The 15,529-nt window shown below is 45.1% G+C and overlaps 1 protein-coding gene across 2 annotated transcripts in view; it reads left to right on the forward strand.

Moving 5' to 3' along the window:
• The first annotated feature begins 368 nt into the window (after positions 1-368).
• The window catches only part of LOC147628953 (uncharacterized), a 47,337-nt gene continuing 32,176 nt past the window's right edge, over positions 369-15,529 (forward strand). For both annotated transcript variants that reach the window (XM_086812122.1, XM_086812123.1), the window contains exons 1-5: positions 369-639; positions 1,491-1,527; positions 1,618-1,759; positions 1,909-2,091; positions 2,250-2,351. In XM_086812122.1, coding sequence (XP_086668248.1) covers positions 519-639; positions 1,491-1,527; positions 1,618-1,759; positions 1,909-2,091; positions 2,250-2,351 — 585 coding nt within the window. In that variant the 5' untranslated portion in view covers positions 369-518. The remainder of the gene's footprint in view (positions 640-1,490; positions 1,528-1,617; positions 1,760-1,908; positions 2,092-2,249; positions 2,352-15,529) is intronic.

The following is a 15,529-nucleotide window of genomic DNA, read 5'->3' on the forward strand; positions in this document are numbered from 1 at the left end:
CCGATTGTCTCTTTATCGCACCCACCTAAAGAAGGGAAAGGAAAATGCTCAAATTTTAGAAGTTATTTAAGGGGAACCGTGACAACTCTCTCATACTCAGCATATTAACAGATGGCACTTACATGCATAACATGACACATGTTAAAGATAGCATACAGTATATTGATATATGACACGCTTCAAATATCAATACACGTGTGACATGCCTCACAAATGGAACTCCACACACACTACTTGGGCGGTTGTGTGTAACGATAGGACATGTTACACACTATTAACTAATGAAGTTGGGGGGGATAATAATATAAGCGCACACACAACACATGGCACACTACAAACTAATGAAGTTGGGGAGGAGAGAGTTCTGATGTAATACATAAATAGGGTAGTAAGACTTATCGCGGTCGGGACAAGGCGACATGGATCGTATCACCTGAAGCTTGAGGAAATTTCTTCCATGTCTCACACCGCTGCAAGAGAAAGGCTGAACCTCGGTGGTCACCTCCTCTGTGAAGAAAATGGCGGCAGCTGCATTTGCTTCCTGTCGGGCTTGCAGCAGCACCAACAATACCGTATCATCCCCTTCTCTCCGAATGGCAAATGGCAGACCTCAAAATCAGCTCGTGCTCATGCGCCATGGTACGTACAGGCGCGCGCGCGCGGACACCCCCCCTCTCTCTCCCCCTCCACACACACCCAGCTACCCTCCCTCCCCCCTACTCCTCCTTTGAATCTAGGGTTGTTTTATCGATGCTTGTTTTGTGAATTAAATCATGCGTGGCTTAGGTCACATGGTGTCTCTGCCAAAGGTAGAATGATCACATACGAGCATTATATGTGGCTTGATAGCATGTTCGGATAGATTCAGGGCTCGGTGTTCTGTTATGTCCCAAAGTATGATGTGTCTAAGTTGCAAGCTTGGAATGCTCTCTCTGAGGAGCGCTACTACTACCACTCGTAGGACAAGAAAGAAGGCTGAGCATGCAAATGCTGGGAGGTGCGAAAAGACAAGAAAAAAGGCCGAGCTAGCAATATGATGGGACTTGTAGTAGACGGTGCGGTGATGAGAGCTGTAGTAGGCGGTATGATGAGCGTATTCCAACCTTTATCAAGAGCAGATTTTCATAAGTTCTAGGCATTGATAACATCATGGGCATTCTCTGCGGTCTCATGAGCTCTAGTCTCGGTAGAATGCAGCAATTACAATCAAAATATTGAAGTCTCGCTCCACCTGGGTTACAGGAGCATCTGCTTCTTGAGAGGAGTATGCACTGTAAAACACAATGCATTTGGTAACTTTATTCAATGCTAGCAAGTTGGCATGCTTTTTCTCTGTTTTCCTAACAGACGCCAGAGATGACACAATTGATGTTCTTATCCTGCACCATTGGCAGGCATACTGGGTTGTTATTAAGAAATCCAAGCATTCCACTTTAATTGTTGAATTGTTGATAAATATAATCTGAGCTCCATATACCATGTATTTGCAGGTGAAAGCATGTGGAATGATCTCAAGCTCTTCACAGGGTATGGCAATCCGACAAAAGGTGTCTTTTTGGCATAGTATGTAGAGCCTGTTCTGTCTTGTCTGAATGTTCTCAGTAAGGTTCATGTCAGGGATGTCGACATTCCACTCACAGAAAAGGGAATCATGGAGGCCCTTGCAGCGGGGAAAGCTGTGAGTGAGATTGATTTCGACATCATTTTCACAAGCAGGCTGGTTCGCTCAAAGCAAACTGCCCTCATAGCCATGACCCAGGTTCTTCTCTGGTGTTTCATTGGGGTTTATGCTGATTTTACCTTTAGCTATGTTTTGAAAGAAAATATCATGCTTGTTTTACCTGCCATTCATTCTATGTTTTTTGATTGAGGTGTTTGGTCTTTTGTTTCTTAATAATTTTGAAACAGAACAGGTACAAGCGAGTGCCTGTCCTGGTGCGGGGAGGGTTTCATGGCACAGGCAAGGCCGGGGATGCGAACAGGTTGAGGCTTAGGGATGCAGCAGCCAAAGCCCTGGAGCATGCTTCTTGCCTCATGGTTCCTGTATATGCGGACCCCGCTCTCAATGAGCGCTGCTATGGTGATCTCCAGGTAATGCCACTTCTTGAAAATTCTTCTTAGAATCTGATTGGGAGAGAAGTCCCTCTGTAAATCAGTGATATGCACTCTTCTTCTTTGGACACACAACTACAAAGATGGGAAACAAGAAACTTTTACTTGCTCACTGTGTTTTGCTGTAGGGCATGTAGGGTTTAAGCAAAGAGGCAGCTGTGAAGGAATTTGGAGATGACCAAGTGAAGTTGTGGCGAAGGAGTTATGATACCCGACCACCCTTTGGAGAGAGTTTGCAGGTACGGTTTCTCAGTGTTGACTTACTTTTTCTCCGTTACTAGTATCCACTGGCTATGTGGATTAGATACAGCCTGTGAAATATCACAAAGCAAATCGTACTTCACTTGACATACAATTCTAGTGTTGTTATTTTGCTGAGTTACTTTGTTCTTATACTATATAGATAACGTGTTTTGATGGCACATATCCTGAATCCTTCTTGACAGAAGCATTCCAGAATGCATAAGGCTAAGGAGATAAGAGAGAAGCATAGGTACACATCATACAACTAAAAAAGCCTCATTGGACCCACTCTTAAAAGAGCTGCACTACTCTATTGAATAGCAGCGGAGATGTTCTAAGCCCTAATCCTAATCTTGGGTTAGCGTTTAATCCTAACCCTTAGCCTAAGTTGACGTTGTGCTAAAAGTGTGTTGCGGGCATGGTCACAAGCCAGGTCAAGCTCGCTCATGAACTGGAAACTGGAGTTTTGGCTGCATTTTGGGCGGCTTGTGCAGCCAATACATTGTGGGCTGGCCACCTTCAGACACTGGTGGGCAGCCCTATATGAACCAAATTAGGGGGAAAAAGGGGTTTTTCCCGTCGTGTAGAGTTGGCCGACCTACTCCACTACCCATATTTAAGCTACATTTGGGTTTCTTTGTCAGATATCTCATGCTTTGAAGCTCACAAGTCAAAAAAGCATGGTTGCAAGGCTGAGTGAAGGTTGAAATGATCCCCAGCAAATGCTGGGTTGAGTACTTGTTCCTAAGAAGTGTTTTGGGATGAGATCTGATGAGTTTGAGTATCATTTTGTACTTGGGAAACATCCAGTTGTAACCTTTTCTTCTGCATAAATATATAGGAGTTAGGTGTACATTGTGTTTGTGCTTGCATTTTTTGTGTTTGCTGCCATCTTTTAGCTTTGATAAACTCTTGCACATAGCACAAGTATATGACACGCAACTCTCTATGCTAGCGCTTTGTTGACACTCTTTAGTTGACCTTATTCTATAAGGTTCCAATAAACCTTTTAAACTTGTGTTTATAAGAACTAGACACATCAGGGTTATATGTCGTTTATTAACTTGTTCATGGAAGATTGCACTCAAGTCTTGGCCTTAAGAGGCCCGACTCCTCGAGTCATCTTGCATTTCCTGAGCAATCCATACTAAAGGCTTTAAGCACTTTTGGATTTTGCTTGCTCTCCTAATGCAAATCATAAGTTGCAAAACTTGGTTTTTCACCCCATTATAAGGATCATACACATCATTGAGATCATGATTCAAGTGGCTACTAATGATCGATCAATAGATCCGTCATCATAATGGTGTGATCATATAACAAGTGATATAGTGTGCACAGTGCGAAAGCGAAGGGAGCACTAGAATGTGCTGAACTGAGTGCAAGAGAGAGATATGAAGCCAAAATGCTGAATGTACTGTAGTGAATACAATCCGAAGCAAGAGATCCAATAGTCTCATAAGTGAAGGATACAAAAGGGAGAAGGTGTGTCAACACATGAACTTTACAACACAAGAATGAAGATATGGAATGGGAGAGGCCAGCTCACCTATTTATAGGTAAGGAGCTGGCCGATTGAATATCAGCACCCGACCTAGCAAAAATACCAAGAAAAATAGGAAAAATAGGGGATAAATAAGGGTGGCCAGTCCACAATCAAGGGCCATACAAGGGAACAAAATATGGGCAGCATACAGGGATGAAATGCTAACACCCCCTCTCCACACCGGATGTAGAACAAACTCCAAGAAGCCGAAGATGAGGAGCCAAGGAAGCCCAAGTCACTGGCTTGGTGAACAAATCTGCTGCATTCTCTTCTGAAGGACAATACTCCAAACACAAATCTCCAGCAAGAACCGTTCACGAACATAGTGATACTGGATCTCAATGTGTTTCGTACGAGCATGAAACACAGGGTTCTTGGCGATGGCGATGCAACTTTGATTGTCACACCAAAGAAGAGTAGATCTGTTAGGAGGAGAGCCAAGTTCTCCCAATAATCTCCGCAGCCAAATCGCCTCACATGTAGCATAACAAGTTGCCTCTATAGAGGAAAGCGCCACAGTAGGCTGCTTTTTATTGCACCAGGAAATGGCTCCTGACCCAAGTAAGAAAACACAACCCTAGTGGTTGAACGCCGAGTATTTGGATCTCGAGCCCAATCTAAATCAATCCATCCAAGAAGAGTGCACCCTTGGCCATAAAAGATGCCAAAGTCCAAAGCACCACTCAAGTACCGAAGCACCCTGCGAGCACACCGCCAATGTTGCTGACGAGGCTTGGATGTGAAAGAACTCAATAAGTTGACCTTTAAACAAATACCCAATTGGGAGTAGGACAACCATACCAAACAACCGACGAGAACCCGATGCTGTCCTAAATCAATCCCTGGAGAAGCATCAAGAAGAGAGAGCTTCTCACTAGTATCCATAGGGGTCTGCCAAATCTCAAAGCCAAGAACGTAATGCAGAAGGCCAAGATCAGTCATCTCAAACTTGTTCTCCAAAGCATTCATGATTGAATGGATCCTCACAGAATAAGAACCTGTAAAAATGAGGTCATCAACATAGACCACAATGATAACAACTAACCCCCTCTTAAGGAGGATATAAAGGTTCGAATATGCATGAGAGCGACACAGGCTAAGCTTCTGAAAGAACTCATCTATTCGTTGGCTCCAAGCCCTCAGAGCCTGCTTCAAACCATACAAGGCTTTCTTCAGATGAGACACTTGGTCTTGTCTCCTAGGAATCTCAAATCCCGGTGGCTGATCAACATACACTTCTTGTGTAAGCTCTTTATTCAGGAAAACCGACTTGACGTCCATATGAAATACGGGCCATCTATGATGTCCTCTAAGAGCAAGAATGGTGCGAATGGTAGACCTCCGAGCCGTTGGAGCGAAGGTCTCATCGAAGTCGACCCCAAGGCGTTGAGCATAGCCCTTGGCAACCAACCTCGCCTTGTGCTTGTCCAAGTTGCCATCAGCTTTGTACTTTGTTTTGAAGATTCACGGCACACCAAAAAGCAAGGCTTCCCCAAGGTATAAAAGAAGCATGAACCCTTGTGTAACATCATGATTGAAGGGTGGTCGAGATAATCAAAGCTTGAAGGCCATCTTCTTCATTGTCATCATGAAGATCGTAGAAGTGTGTTAGTAGATTATCATCATCATGGGCTATGAGCCGAAGCCCATCTAATACTCAAGTATCTCAGTAATATGAGTCGTCGTTGCTTAGTAAATGGTGCTCTCCATTTAGTGACAATGGAGTCTGAGATGGCCTTTGGATTTAACAAGCTCTGTTGAACTGTCCACCATGTGAACTTGGCTTTCCTCCTATTGGATCTACTCTTCTTTGGTTTGACAATTAGAGCTGCACCGCCATCGCGAAGAACCCTGTGTTTCATGCTCGTACGAAACACATTGAGATTCAGTATCATTATGTTTGTGAACGGGTTCTTGCTAGAGATTTGCGTTTGTATTGTGCCCATAATATGTCCCAACCATTGGTGCATGTCCTCGGCACCTATAGGGCCACCAAATTGGCTCCAAACTGCCCATATACGACCTCTAACTTTGCCCTTAAGTCGGCTGTAAGGAATAATTATGTCTACGTGGCATTGGATTAAGTTGTGCACGTGACATTTTCTCCTGCTAAACTTGGAGCTGGGGTGCACATGATGCGCCTTTGCTCCATGCTGTCGATTCGACTGGGGATTGGATCTCCTATATGGTGTCTCCACCACTACCTCCTCGGGTACTGCGGGGAATGGAAGTTGCCCCTTTGCCTTTGGAAGCTCTATTGGCATATGAACACCTCAACAACTGACGTACTTATCTTCTCCTTCTCGTTGATGGATTCAGAGACAATTGTGGAAACCTCGCCAACTGTCGTACTTATCTTCTCCTTCTCGTTGATGGATTCAGAGACAATTGTGGAAACCTCGCCAACTGTCACCTCCTTGATGGCTATGATATCTCGGGAACTCGCATGGAATCTGGAATTGTTTGTGACTCTGCATGCTCGAATAATCAGTCTTTGAATGATTATGAAGCATCCATGCCCTGCCTTTATATAGTAAAGTGATAGCAAGTCGTAATCAGGTCGGCTTTCACTTTTCAGGCCATAAAAAGTCATCAAAAATGTGTTCATATTGTGCCCATAATATGTCCCAACCATTGGTGCATGTCCTGGGCACCTATCCATATACGACCTCTAACTTTGCCCTTAAGGCGGCTATAAGGAATAATCATGTCTACGTGGCACTGGATTAAGGTGTGCACGTGACAGACACCTTAGTCACCCTAGCTATGATGTATGCAGCATCGGTATGGGTCCCTAACCTCTCCACATATGATTGGCGTTGTCACGTGCATCCCGCACTTGGATGCCACGTCGACATTTCTGTACAAAAGGTGCAGGACCTGGGACGGTGAACTAGTCCCATGTGAGCCCAGTCCGGGACGAGTCAGCCAGGGATCCATCTCAAATGTCCGAGGTGAGGTGTGCATTGTCCAGCACAGGAGTCTAAGGTCAGGTGTGCACTGTCCTGCGTATGAAACAGTGCTAGTCCGCGCTGTGAGTCTCCCTCTAGAATGATGTCAATGGTTCTGTGTATCTGGTATGGTACCGGATGCCAGATCACTGAGTAGATTATGTTTAGGACAAGGGGCCAGCCCATAGGGCTACCCCGGAGCTTAGTATGGGCATGGGAATGGTGTGAAAACCATCCCCATGAGGGCCAGAAAGGCCCAGGCTGGACCCACCAGCCATGGAAGGGTTGTGGGACAGTCCTAGGGCAAAGATAAGGCTATTTTCAGGAGCATACAGCCTTTAGATGGCTATAGGGCATGTATGGGGCAGCCCATATAGGCTGCCCAGCCTTGGGATTGTGGACAAAAGTGGTGTCCGACCAATTAGAAGCAGGCGCATCACTTTCAGCCTGTTAGGAAAAAAAGGCAGTATTTTTTGAGATTTAATTCAGCATTTATTGCTGAATTTCCACCAGTCGTGGGACATAGCCTGTTTTTCAGCTGGCCGACTACTCCTGAGGAGGAGTATAAATAGTGGAGGCCATAATCCCATCATTCATCTCAGTTTTCACCAAGTGCTCAAGCCAATCAAGGGCCAATTAAGCCAAGGAGATTGCCAAGCAAAGGGGTGGACTTCTGAAGGTCAAGGGCAGGATTTTCCAGCCAAGAATAGGTCAAGTTTTCTGTATTTGTTTTCAGATTTACATCATTCTAATAAAGCAAATACACCATCCGTGGGGTGGGGGCCCTACAGAGGGTAATTGGGACCCAATACTGTGTCCTCTCCATCTCCCCCTTCTCTCTCTATTTTTTGCACATCTCCTTTCAGTTTGTGCGTTAATTCCGTCGCGAAAAGAGTGCTGATTTTTGAGTTTTGAAGTACCGATCCTTCTCCGAAGCTTCCGCATATTACAGTGGTATCAGAGCCTACTTCAAGGACAAAGATTCAGCAAAGAAAACCAGAAATTTTCTCGCTCGTGTGGTTGGTTTTTAGACGCCGGTGGACTAACCCTTTCGGAGTGACTCCTGTCCCTCGAAGGACGGTTGGTTTTTAGCCTCCGGAAGCCTCCGGAAGTCTCCCACACAGATAGTGGATGGTCAGATTGCGTTCCGGAAAGGAATTGCATTTTCCCGCTATGGCGAGCTTCGGCGACGAGAGAGAACCAGAACCATGGGACCAGAGTGCACCAGGCAGCCCAGCTAGGGCACCAGGCTTGAGTGTCACAGACATGTTCCAGCAGATGATGCGAGCAATTGCAGACGAGACAGCCAAGTTGGATGAGCAGAAGGCGCGGATCTTGGCTCTGGAGGAGCGTTCTCGCTCTCCAGCGTCGCATGGGAGCCCAGTCCGGGACGAGTCAGCCAAGGATCCATCTCAGATGTCCGAGGTCAGGTGTGCATTGTCCTGCACAAGAGTCTAAGGTCAGGTGTGCATTGTCCTGCACATGAAACAGTGCCAATCCGCGCTGTGAGTCTCCCTCTAGAATGATGTCAGTGGTTCTGTGTATCTGGTATGGTACCGGATGCCAGATCACTGAGTAGATTATGTTTAGGACAAGGGGCCAGCCCATAGGGCTACCCCAGAGCTTAGTATGGGCATGGGAATGGTGTGAAAACCATTCCCATGAGGGCCAGGAAGGCCCAGGCTGGACCCACCAGCCATGGAAGGGCTGTGGGACAGCCCTAGGGCAAAGATAAGGCTATTTTCAGGAGCATACAGCCTTTAGATGGCTGTAGGGCATGTATGGGGCAGCCCATACAGGCTGCCCAGCCTTGGGATTGTGGACGCCAATCAGAAGCAGGCGCATCACTTTCAGCCTGTTAGGAAAAAAAGGCAGTATTTTTTGAGATTTAATTCAGCATTTATTGCTGAATTTCCACCAGTCGTGGGACATAGCCTGTTTTTCAGCTGGCCGACTGCTCTTGAGGAGGAGTATAAATAGTGGAGGCCATAATCCCATCATTCATCTCAATTTTCACCAAGTGCTCAAGCCAATCAAGGGCCAGTCAAGCCAAGGAGATTGCCAAGCAAAGGGGTGGACTTCTGAAGGTCAAGGGCAGGATTTTCCAGCCAAGAAAAGGTCAAGTTTTTTGTATTTGTTTTCAGATTTACATCATTCTAATAAAGCAAATACACCATCCGTGGTGGGTGTAACTTGGTTGAACACAATGCCAATCAATACACTTAAATACACTAAGATTTGAAGGACACTTGCTCAAATACAAGAAGTAAAATTGCTGAATTTGACAAGAGACACACAATGAGCCGGAACGGCCGACCCCTCCCTTGAGTAAATTGTATTACTATTGGAGAAATTCAATACATAGCTTCACGGGCATCCATTGCCAAATCCTCCATGCCAATGCATATGAAATTCAGCATTTAGAAAACAATGGTATGTCGATGTAGATCACCAAGGAGCTGCCTTGATGCCCGGCCCGACTTCAGTGCCCATATTCTCTACCATTGGCTCTATGTTCTACCAAGCAAGGTAGCAACATCTTCAAGAGCACATAGGACAAGAGAAATACTACACAGGGCGGCTAAACAAGGAGTCCTGCCCTTCTACTGAGTAAGTAATGACAACACATTGTCCAATTAGCTTACCAGTCTTCATAGAAGTTGTTGCAAGCGGAAGCCTTCGCGTTGGAAGCTTTAGAAGTGTTGATATCTTCGATTTGCCGCAATCCTTCGCGACAAAAGTCTTCAAGAGGATGAAGGGAACCTTGGGAAAGCTTCCCCTATGGTTCAACTTGAGAAAGGAAGGCTGAAATTAGGGTTTTCAGCAAAAAGACCAGAAATTACAGCAAAAATGAGAGCTGTTTTGCTGAATTTCAGTCATTGGGAGTGAGTAGGAGAGTGATTAGCACTTGGAAACACTCTTGGAGGCTTGGAAAACACCCTAGCAAGTTGGGTATGGCTATGGAGAGCTTGGAAATGGAGAGAAATGGTGGAAAAACAGAGTTTTCAGCCTCCAAAAATCCTCATGAAGAGAAAACACGAATTTCTCTTAATAAGTAAGTGAATTGGGGTCCAATCAGGTGAAGGGACATGGGAGATGCCCATTTATGAGTAAAAGGGGAGGATCAGGTCTTGGACATTGAGTCTTGTCCGCCTCGGGACTTCAGTGAGTGTGAACTTGGAAGCGGTCATAATTTATAAGTGACTTTTGGGCGCCCAAACTTTAATGAAATGGGAACGCACTCACTTATAAATATTGGCTAAGTCCTAAGGGCTATTTGAGCCTAGATTGGGTAATACTTACCACCTGTTCACATGCCACACAACCATGTCAGCAGACAGTTTCACACGCACGGTTCACGGGCGGGCGTCTCCTTACCCGGAACTACACATAGGTCATGCAGGCATGAAAACAGCATGCAATTTCATTTGCAGGCAAGCACATAAAGATGCTATGCAATGCAGCATTGGCATGAGCAATTTCCGTTCATGAAACCATATAAGACCAGGCGTTTCCAGGCAAGTATATGTAATACCAGACCCAGTGGAAAGCCAATCCTCTAGGCGTTTCCGGGCATGTACACAAAGGCACAAGTCCCAGCGGAAAGCCAAGTCCTCCAGGCGTTTCCGGGCATGTACACAAAGGCACAAGTCCCAGCGGAAAGCCAAGTCCTCCAGATATTCCGGGCATGATAACATCAAGTCCCAGCGGAATATCATATCCAACTATGCAGCATGACACGTGTCAATCACCTGCATAGGCATATTCCATAAGCCATGGACACCAATCCAATATGTACATAGTGTGAAAGCAAGAGTAAACCATTTGCGTGGCCAAATGGTGACATTCTCCCCCGCTTGTAAACAGTTGTCCGCAACTGAAATGCATCCAAATATGTCTGAAGCACATGCGGGCAATCTTTGAAGAACTCTTCATCTACCCATTTAGCATCAATGGGAAGATAGTTCTTAAACTTCACAAGGTAACGCCTCACAACTTTGCCTGGAGCAAGCTTGCGTTCCTTGTGATACACAATCTGCTCTGGCTGCAAGATCTCCTCAAGCTCATCCACTTTTGGTGGATCCTCTGTGAGGATTACTGTTATTACTTAGTATTTCATCCACTATCTGTGTATTAAGACTGAAACTGAAAGTAGACTAGAACACAGATGTTTGATTGATTGATTGATTGAAATTGTGATACAACAGGCTCCTTATATAGGAGTTCAAGAGACACGAATGAAAAGACACATCCCATGACCAATAGTCATGACTCTAGGCGAAGGGACACATCCTTTGGACGAATAGTTGCAACCATTGGATGAAGACTTGCAACCCTAGAGCGAAGGGGTGTGACCAGTCGTCGAAGGAGTGTGGCTCTTGATGAAGAGGCATGTCTCTAGAGTGAATAGTCGTGACCATCCAAGCGTAGGGGTCCTCTGTAATCATGTCACTTCAGTATCTGTAATCATAAGGAGACTGTATAATGAACTAAGTCACAATCGTGACATTCCCTCCCATTTAAAATAAAATCCAGGGGTAGTTGTTGAGACTCTGGAAGAAGGGAAATGATTGAATTGCTTCTGCATCCAAAGCTCTAGCTGCTAGATCCCATGTCATGGCTTTATTGTTGACCATAACAATCTTGCATATACCAAACTGAATATTAACTGTATCTGCAACTTGTCTCATCTTTACCGAAAGTATGAGAATCATATCTGGAACTCTTTTGTTAATATCATTGGTAACTTCGAGCTTTGTCCAAGAAAAGATTGAATCTTTATCTGCTTCAAGTGAAACTATTGGTAAATTATCTGATTGTGTCACCACGCTTTCCGGCTGAGAGGCGACAACCACCTGTTGGATGTCTGAAAGGGATTCCACTGATTTTTCTGGAACACAAAAGTCTTCAAGTGTTGTCGTAGGTTGAGAAGAAATATCTTCCATATGCTTTTCTGTGCTCAGAAAGTTATTCTCGGGACAAGTTATGTCCAAAGATTCATTTGCACCACTGAAGGTAAGGACTGGAGTCCTCATTTTTGAAGAATCATCATTCACCACGGCATCCGGTATCTGGTCAGAGGCAAAGACTCCGTTTTGCACGGGCGGTGACGAGGCTATTGCTTCTGTCTGGGTCACGGCAAGAAAAGGGGTTGTGGACATTGTATTTGTCACACATGTACCAGAATCTTCTGAATCTTCAGCTTTCTCAGCAGGTATTAAGGCTTCCAATGTAGAAGGGGGAGGTTGAGGTTGTTTGCGCCTCTTAGACCTCTCAAGGATCCTCTTGCACAACGTGAGAATGAGTAAGTCTTCAACACTGCCACCAAGAGCTTGCAAGGACTTGAATGTAGGGCATTGCTCGCGAGGGGAAACTTGTCCAACGTCGCGGCGTTCACGACCGAGTACTCGACTAGGGTCGGACACACGTGCCACTAAGATGTGATCCTTTGGAAGCTTCATGTTGCTGCTTCTGTTGCTGATGATTCCAATAAGAAGTTGGTTGCTTAGAACCGTAACATTTCCAAGAATATCCATGCTGAGGCTTGCGTTGCTCGCACGAAGATACTTTGTGTCTAGTTGTCTCTGAAGAACCATGCTGAGGGTGAGAGAATTTTTGTTGAGAAACATGTTGAAGCTCATCGATACGAGCTTTTGGTTGTTGCTGGAACATGGCTTCAAATCGCTGGAATGCAGCTTGTTGCTGTGAATGTCATAATAAATAGTTTTGCTGGAGAAGAAGCACCAAGGTAGCCATCAAGCTGCGAAGAACACCATCATAGACCGCAGGTGGGGGGTTTTTTTTTTTGAAAATGTGCTGATTGCTGGAGGGGTGCTCCTTTGTTTTTTTTTTAATAATCGCTGGCCGGCGGCTTCACGTCGGGTTCTCCCATTCTTTTTTTTTCTTCTTTTTGTATGCGCTGGTCGGCGGCGGCTGGGCTTCCTTGCGCTGGCGGGTTTCCTTGCGTGCGCTAGCGCTGGTTGCTGTTGGGTGGCTGCTTTACGTGGCTGGTGGAAGCCACGTATATTAAAAGGCTTAATGTAAGCCTTAAGTTATAAGGCTTTTGGTTTCGTTTTTTTTTTAAAAAAAATATGAAACTTCACGTTTTTAAAAGAAAACGTGAAGAGGCAAGATCGAAGGGTGGCGACCCTGCGTGGAGAGGTATGCAGCCAGAATAAAATGCGATGAGGGCCTCCAGTAGAACACAGGCATACAACAAGCACTTTGATGTGAGTTTCTGCTTCTCTGCTTCTCTGCTTCGAAAATGCTTAATCAAGCAAAATTGGCAAAATTGGGTAGAATTAAATGGGGCATGCTCTCCTGCTCTTCCATTCAACACTTGCTACACCCAATTTTAGGGTTTGGACGGGCTGATGTTAGGGTTAGGGTTTGGACTGATTTTAGGGTTACCTCATACTCGTAAGAGTAGGTTCCATCTTTCTTCTGCTTCCATACAACGCCGGGTAGGGGAGTAGAGCGGAGAGGGTGAGAGGCTCACAACCGTAGGCCCGGGAAAAAATTTGCTCTGATACCACTGTGAGGATTACTGTTATTACTTAGTATTTCATCCACTATCTGTGTATTAAGACTGAAACTGAAAGTAGACTAGAACACAGATGTTTGATTGATTGATTGATTGAAATTGTGATACAACAGGCTCCTTATATAGGAGTTCAAGAGACACGAATGAAAAGACACATCCCATGACCAATAGTCATGACTCTAGGCGAAGGGACACATCCTTTGGACGAATAGCTGCAACCATTGGATGAAGAGTTGCAACCCTAGAGCGAAGGGGTGTGACCAGTCGTCGAAGGAGTGTGGCTCTTGATGAAGAGGCATGTCTCTAGAGTGAATAGTCGTGACCATCCAAGCGTAGGGGTCCTCTGTAATCATGTCACTTCAGTATCTGTAATCATAAGGAGACTGTATAATGAACTAAGTCACAATCGTGACATCCTCAATGACCATTTCACTGGGCTCCGGCCCTACATACTTGCGAAGGAGACTCACATGAAAAGCATTGTGTATGTGTCAATGACTAGGTAATGCCAATCTGAAAGCCACTTCATTGATCTTCTCGATCACTCGAAAAGGTCCATAGTACCTAGTTGCAAGCTTAGGATATGCACCCTCTTTGCCAGGCCTCTTTGCAAGTCTTGCTTTCTCAAATTTCAGCAATACCCAATCATTCTCTTTAACATCCAATTGCCTTCTATGCTTGTCGGCAGCCTTTTTATGCTTGTCTTGTGACCTTGCAATGGCTGTCCACACCTGAGCAAAAGCAATATCCAAGTCTCTTACATACTCATCAGCTGCAAATATCTCATCCTTTGTGCGAAGGATGGGTGGCAAAACCACCTTACCATAAACGATCTCAAACGGGGCCTTTCCCGTAGATGCATGCACCGTGTTGTTGTATGCAAATTCCACAAGCGGTAAGTACTTCTCCCAAGAAGACTTCTGATCCGCCACATAACATTTCAAGAGATCCAACACGGCTGAATTTGTAGCCTCACTTTGTCCATCCGTTTGAGGGTGATAAGCTGATGAGAAGTCCAATTTGGTGCCCATATTATCAAATAAGGCCCGCCAAAAGAGACTTGTAGTCCTGGGATCTCTATCCCCCACAATGGACTTCGGCATTCCATGATGTTTGAACACTTGTGCAAGATATATTTTAACCATATGCTCAGCTTTGATGGTCTTTTTGACCGGCAAGAAATGAGCTTGCTTGCTAAACCTGTCCACAATTGTCCAAATTGCATCATTACCTTGTTGGGTACGTGGCAAGTCCATAATGAAATCCATTGTAATACTTTCCCATGACTGCGTGGGAATAGGCAATGGCTGAAGCAAACCTGGTGCCTTTTGCCTATCAAATTTGACCTTTTGACAGGTGATACATGCACGTACATGTGCCTCTATGTCCTTCCGCATACCTGGCCAAAAGAAATACCGCTCAATCATGTGCGTAGTAGGCATTATGCCTCTATGACCAGCATATGGAGGAGCATGGTACTCATCCAAAACCTTTTGCCTCATGTCAGACACCACACATAGGCAATTATCTTTCATGAGATAACCCTCTTTGATCACATATGAGGCATGTGCATGACCAGCCATCAAATCAGCCCAAATAGTGGCAAAATCAGCATCCGTATGATACAAATCACGCATGGTAGACAAGTCCCCATGAGAGGCAACCGAGATAGTTGCTACATACGGCTTTCGTGACAATGCATCGGCCACTACATTCTTCTTTCCCGGGGTGTGCAAGATCTGAAAATGAAACATAGAGAGGAAATTGGCCATCCTCATATGCTTCTCTGACAACTTAGTTTGAGTAAGAAAATACCTCAAACTCTGGTGATCTGTCTTCACAGTGAAATCAGCCCCAAGAAGATAATGTTTCCATATAGTAAGTGCATGAATTACAGCCAAGAGCTCTTTCTCATAAATGCCAAGAGATAGCTCTGCATCATGCAATCTACAACTCTCATAAGCCACGGCATGTCCCTCTTGATTAAGGACATCCCCTATGCAATTTCCAGATGCATCACATTCCACACAAAAAGGCTTTTGCAAATCCGGAACGATCAACACTGGACCATGAGTAGTTGCATCTTTCAATTTGAGGAATGCATCTCTCTCTACATTAGTCCATTTGAACACG

Source organism: Cibotium barometz, chromosome 18, assembly GCF_041138505.1.
Source record: "Cibotium barometz isolate CiBa-2024 chromosome 18, ASM4113850v1, whole genome shotgun sequence".
In the NCBI taxonomy this organism is placed as follows: domain Eukaryota; kingdom Viridiplantae; phylum Streptophyta; class Polypodiopsida; order Cyatheales; family Cibotiaceae; genus Cibotium; species Cibotium barometz.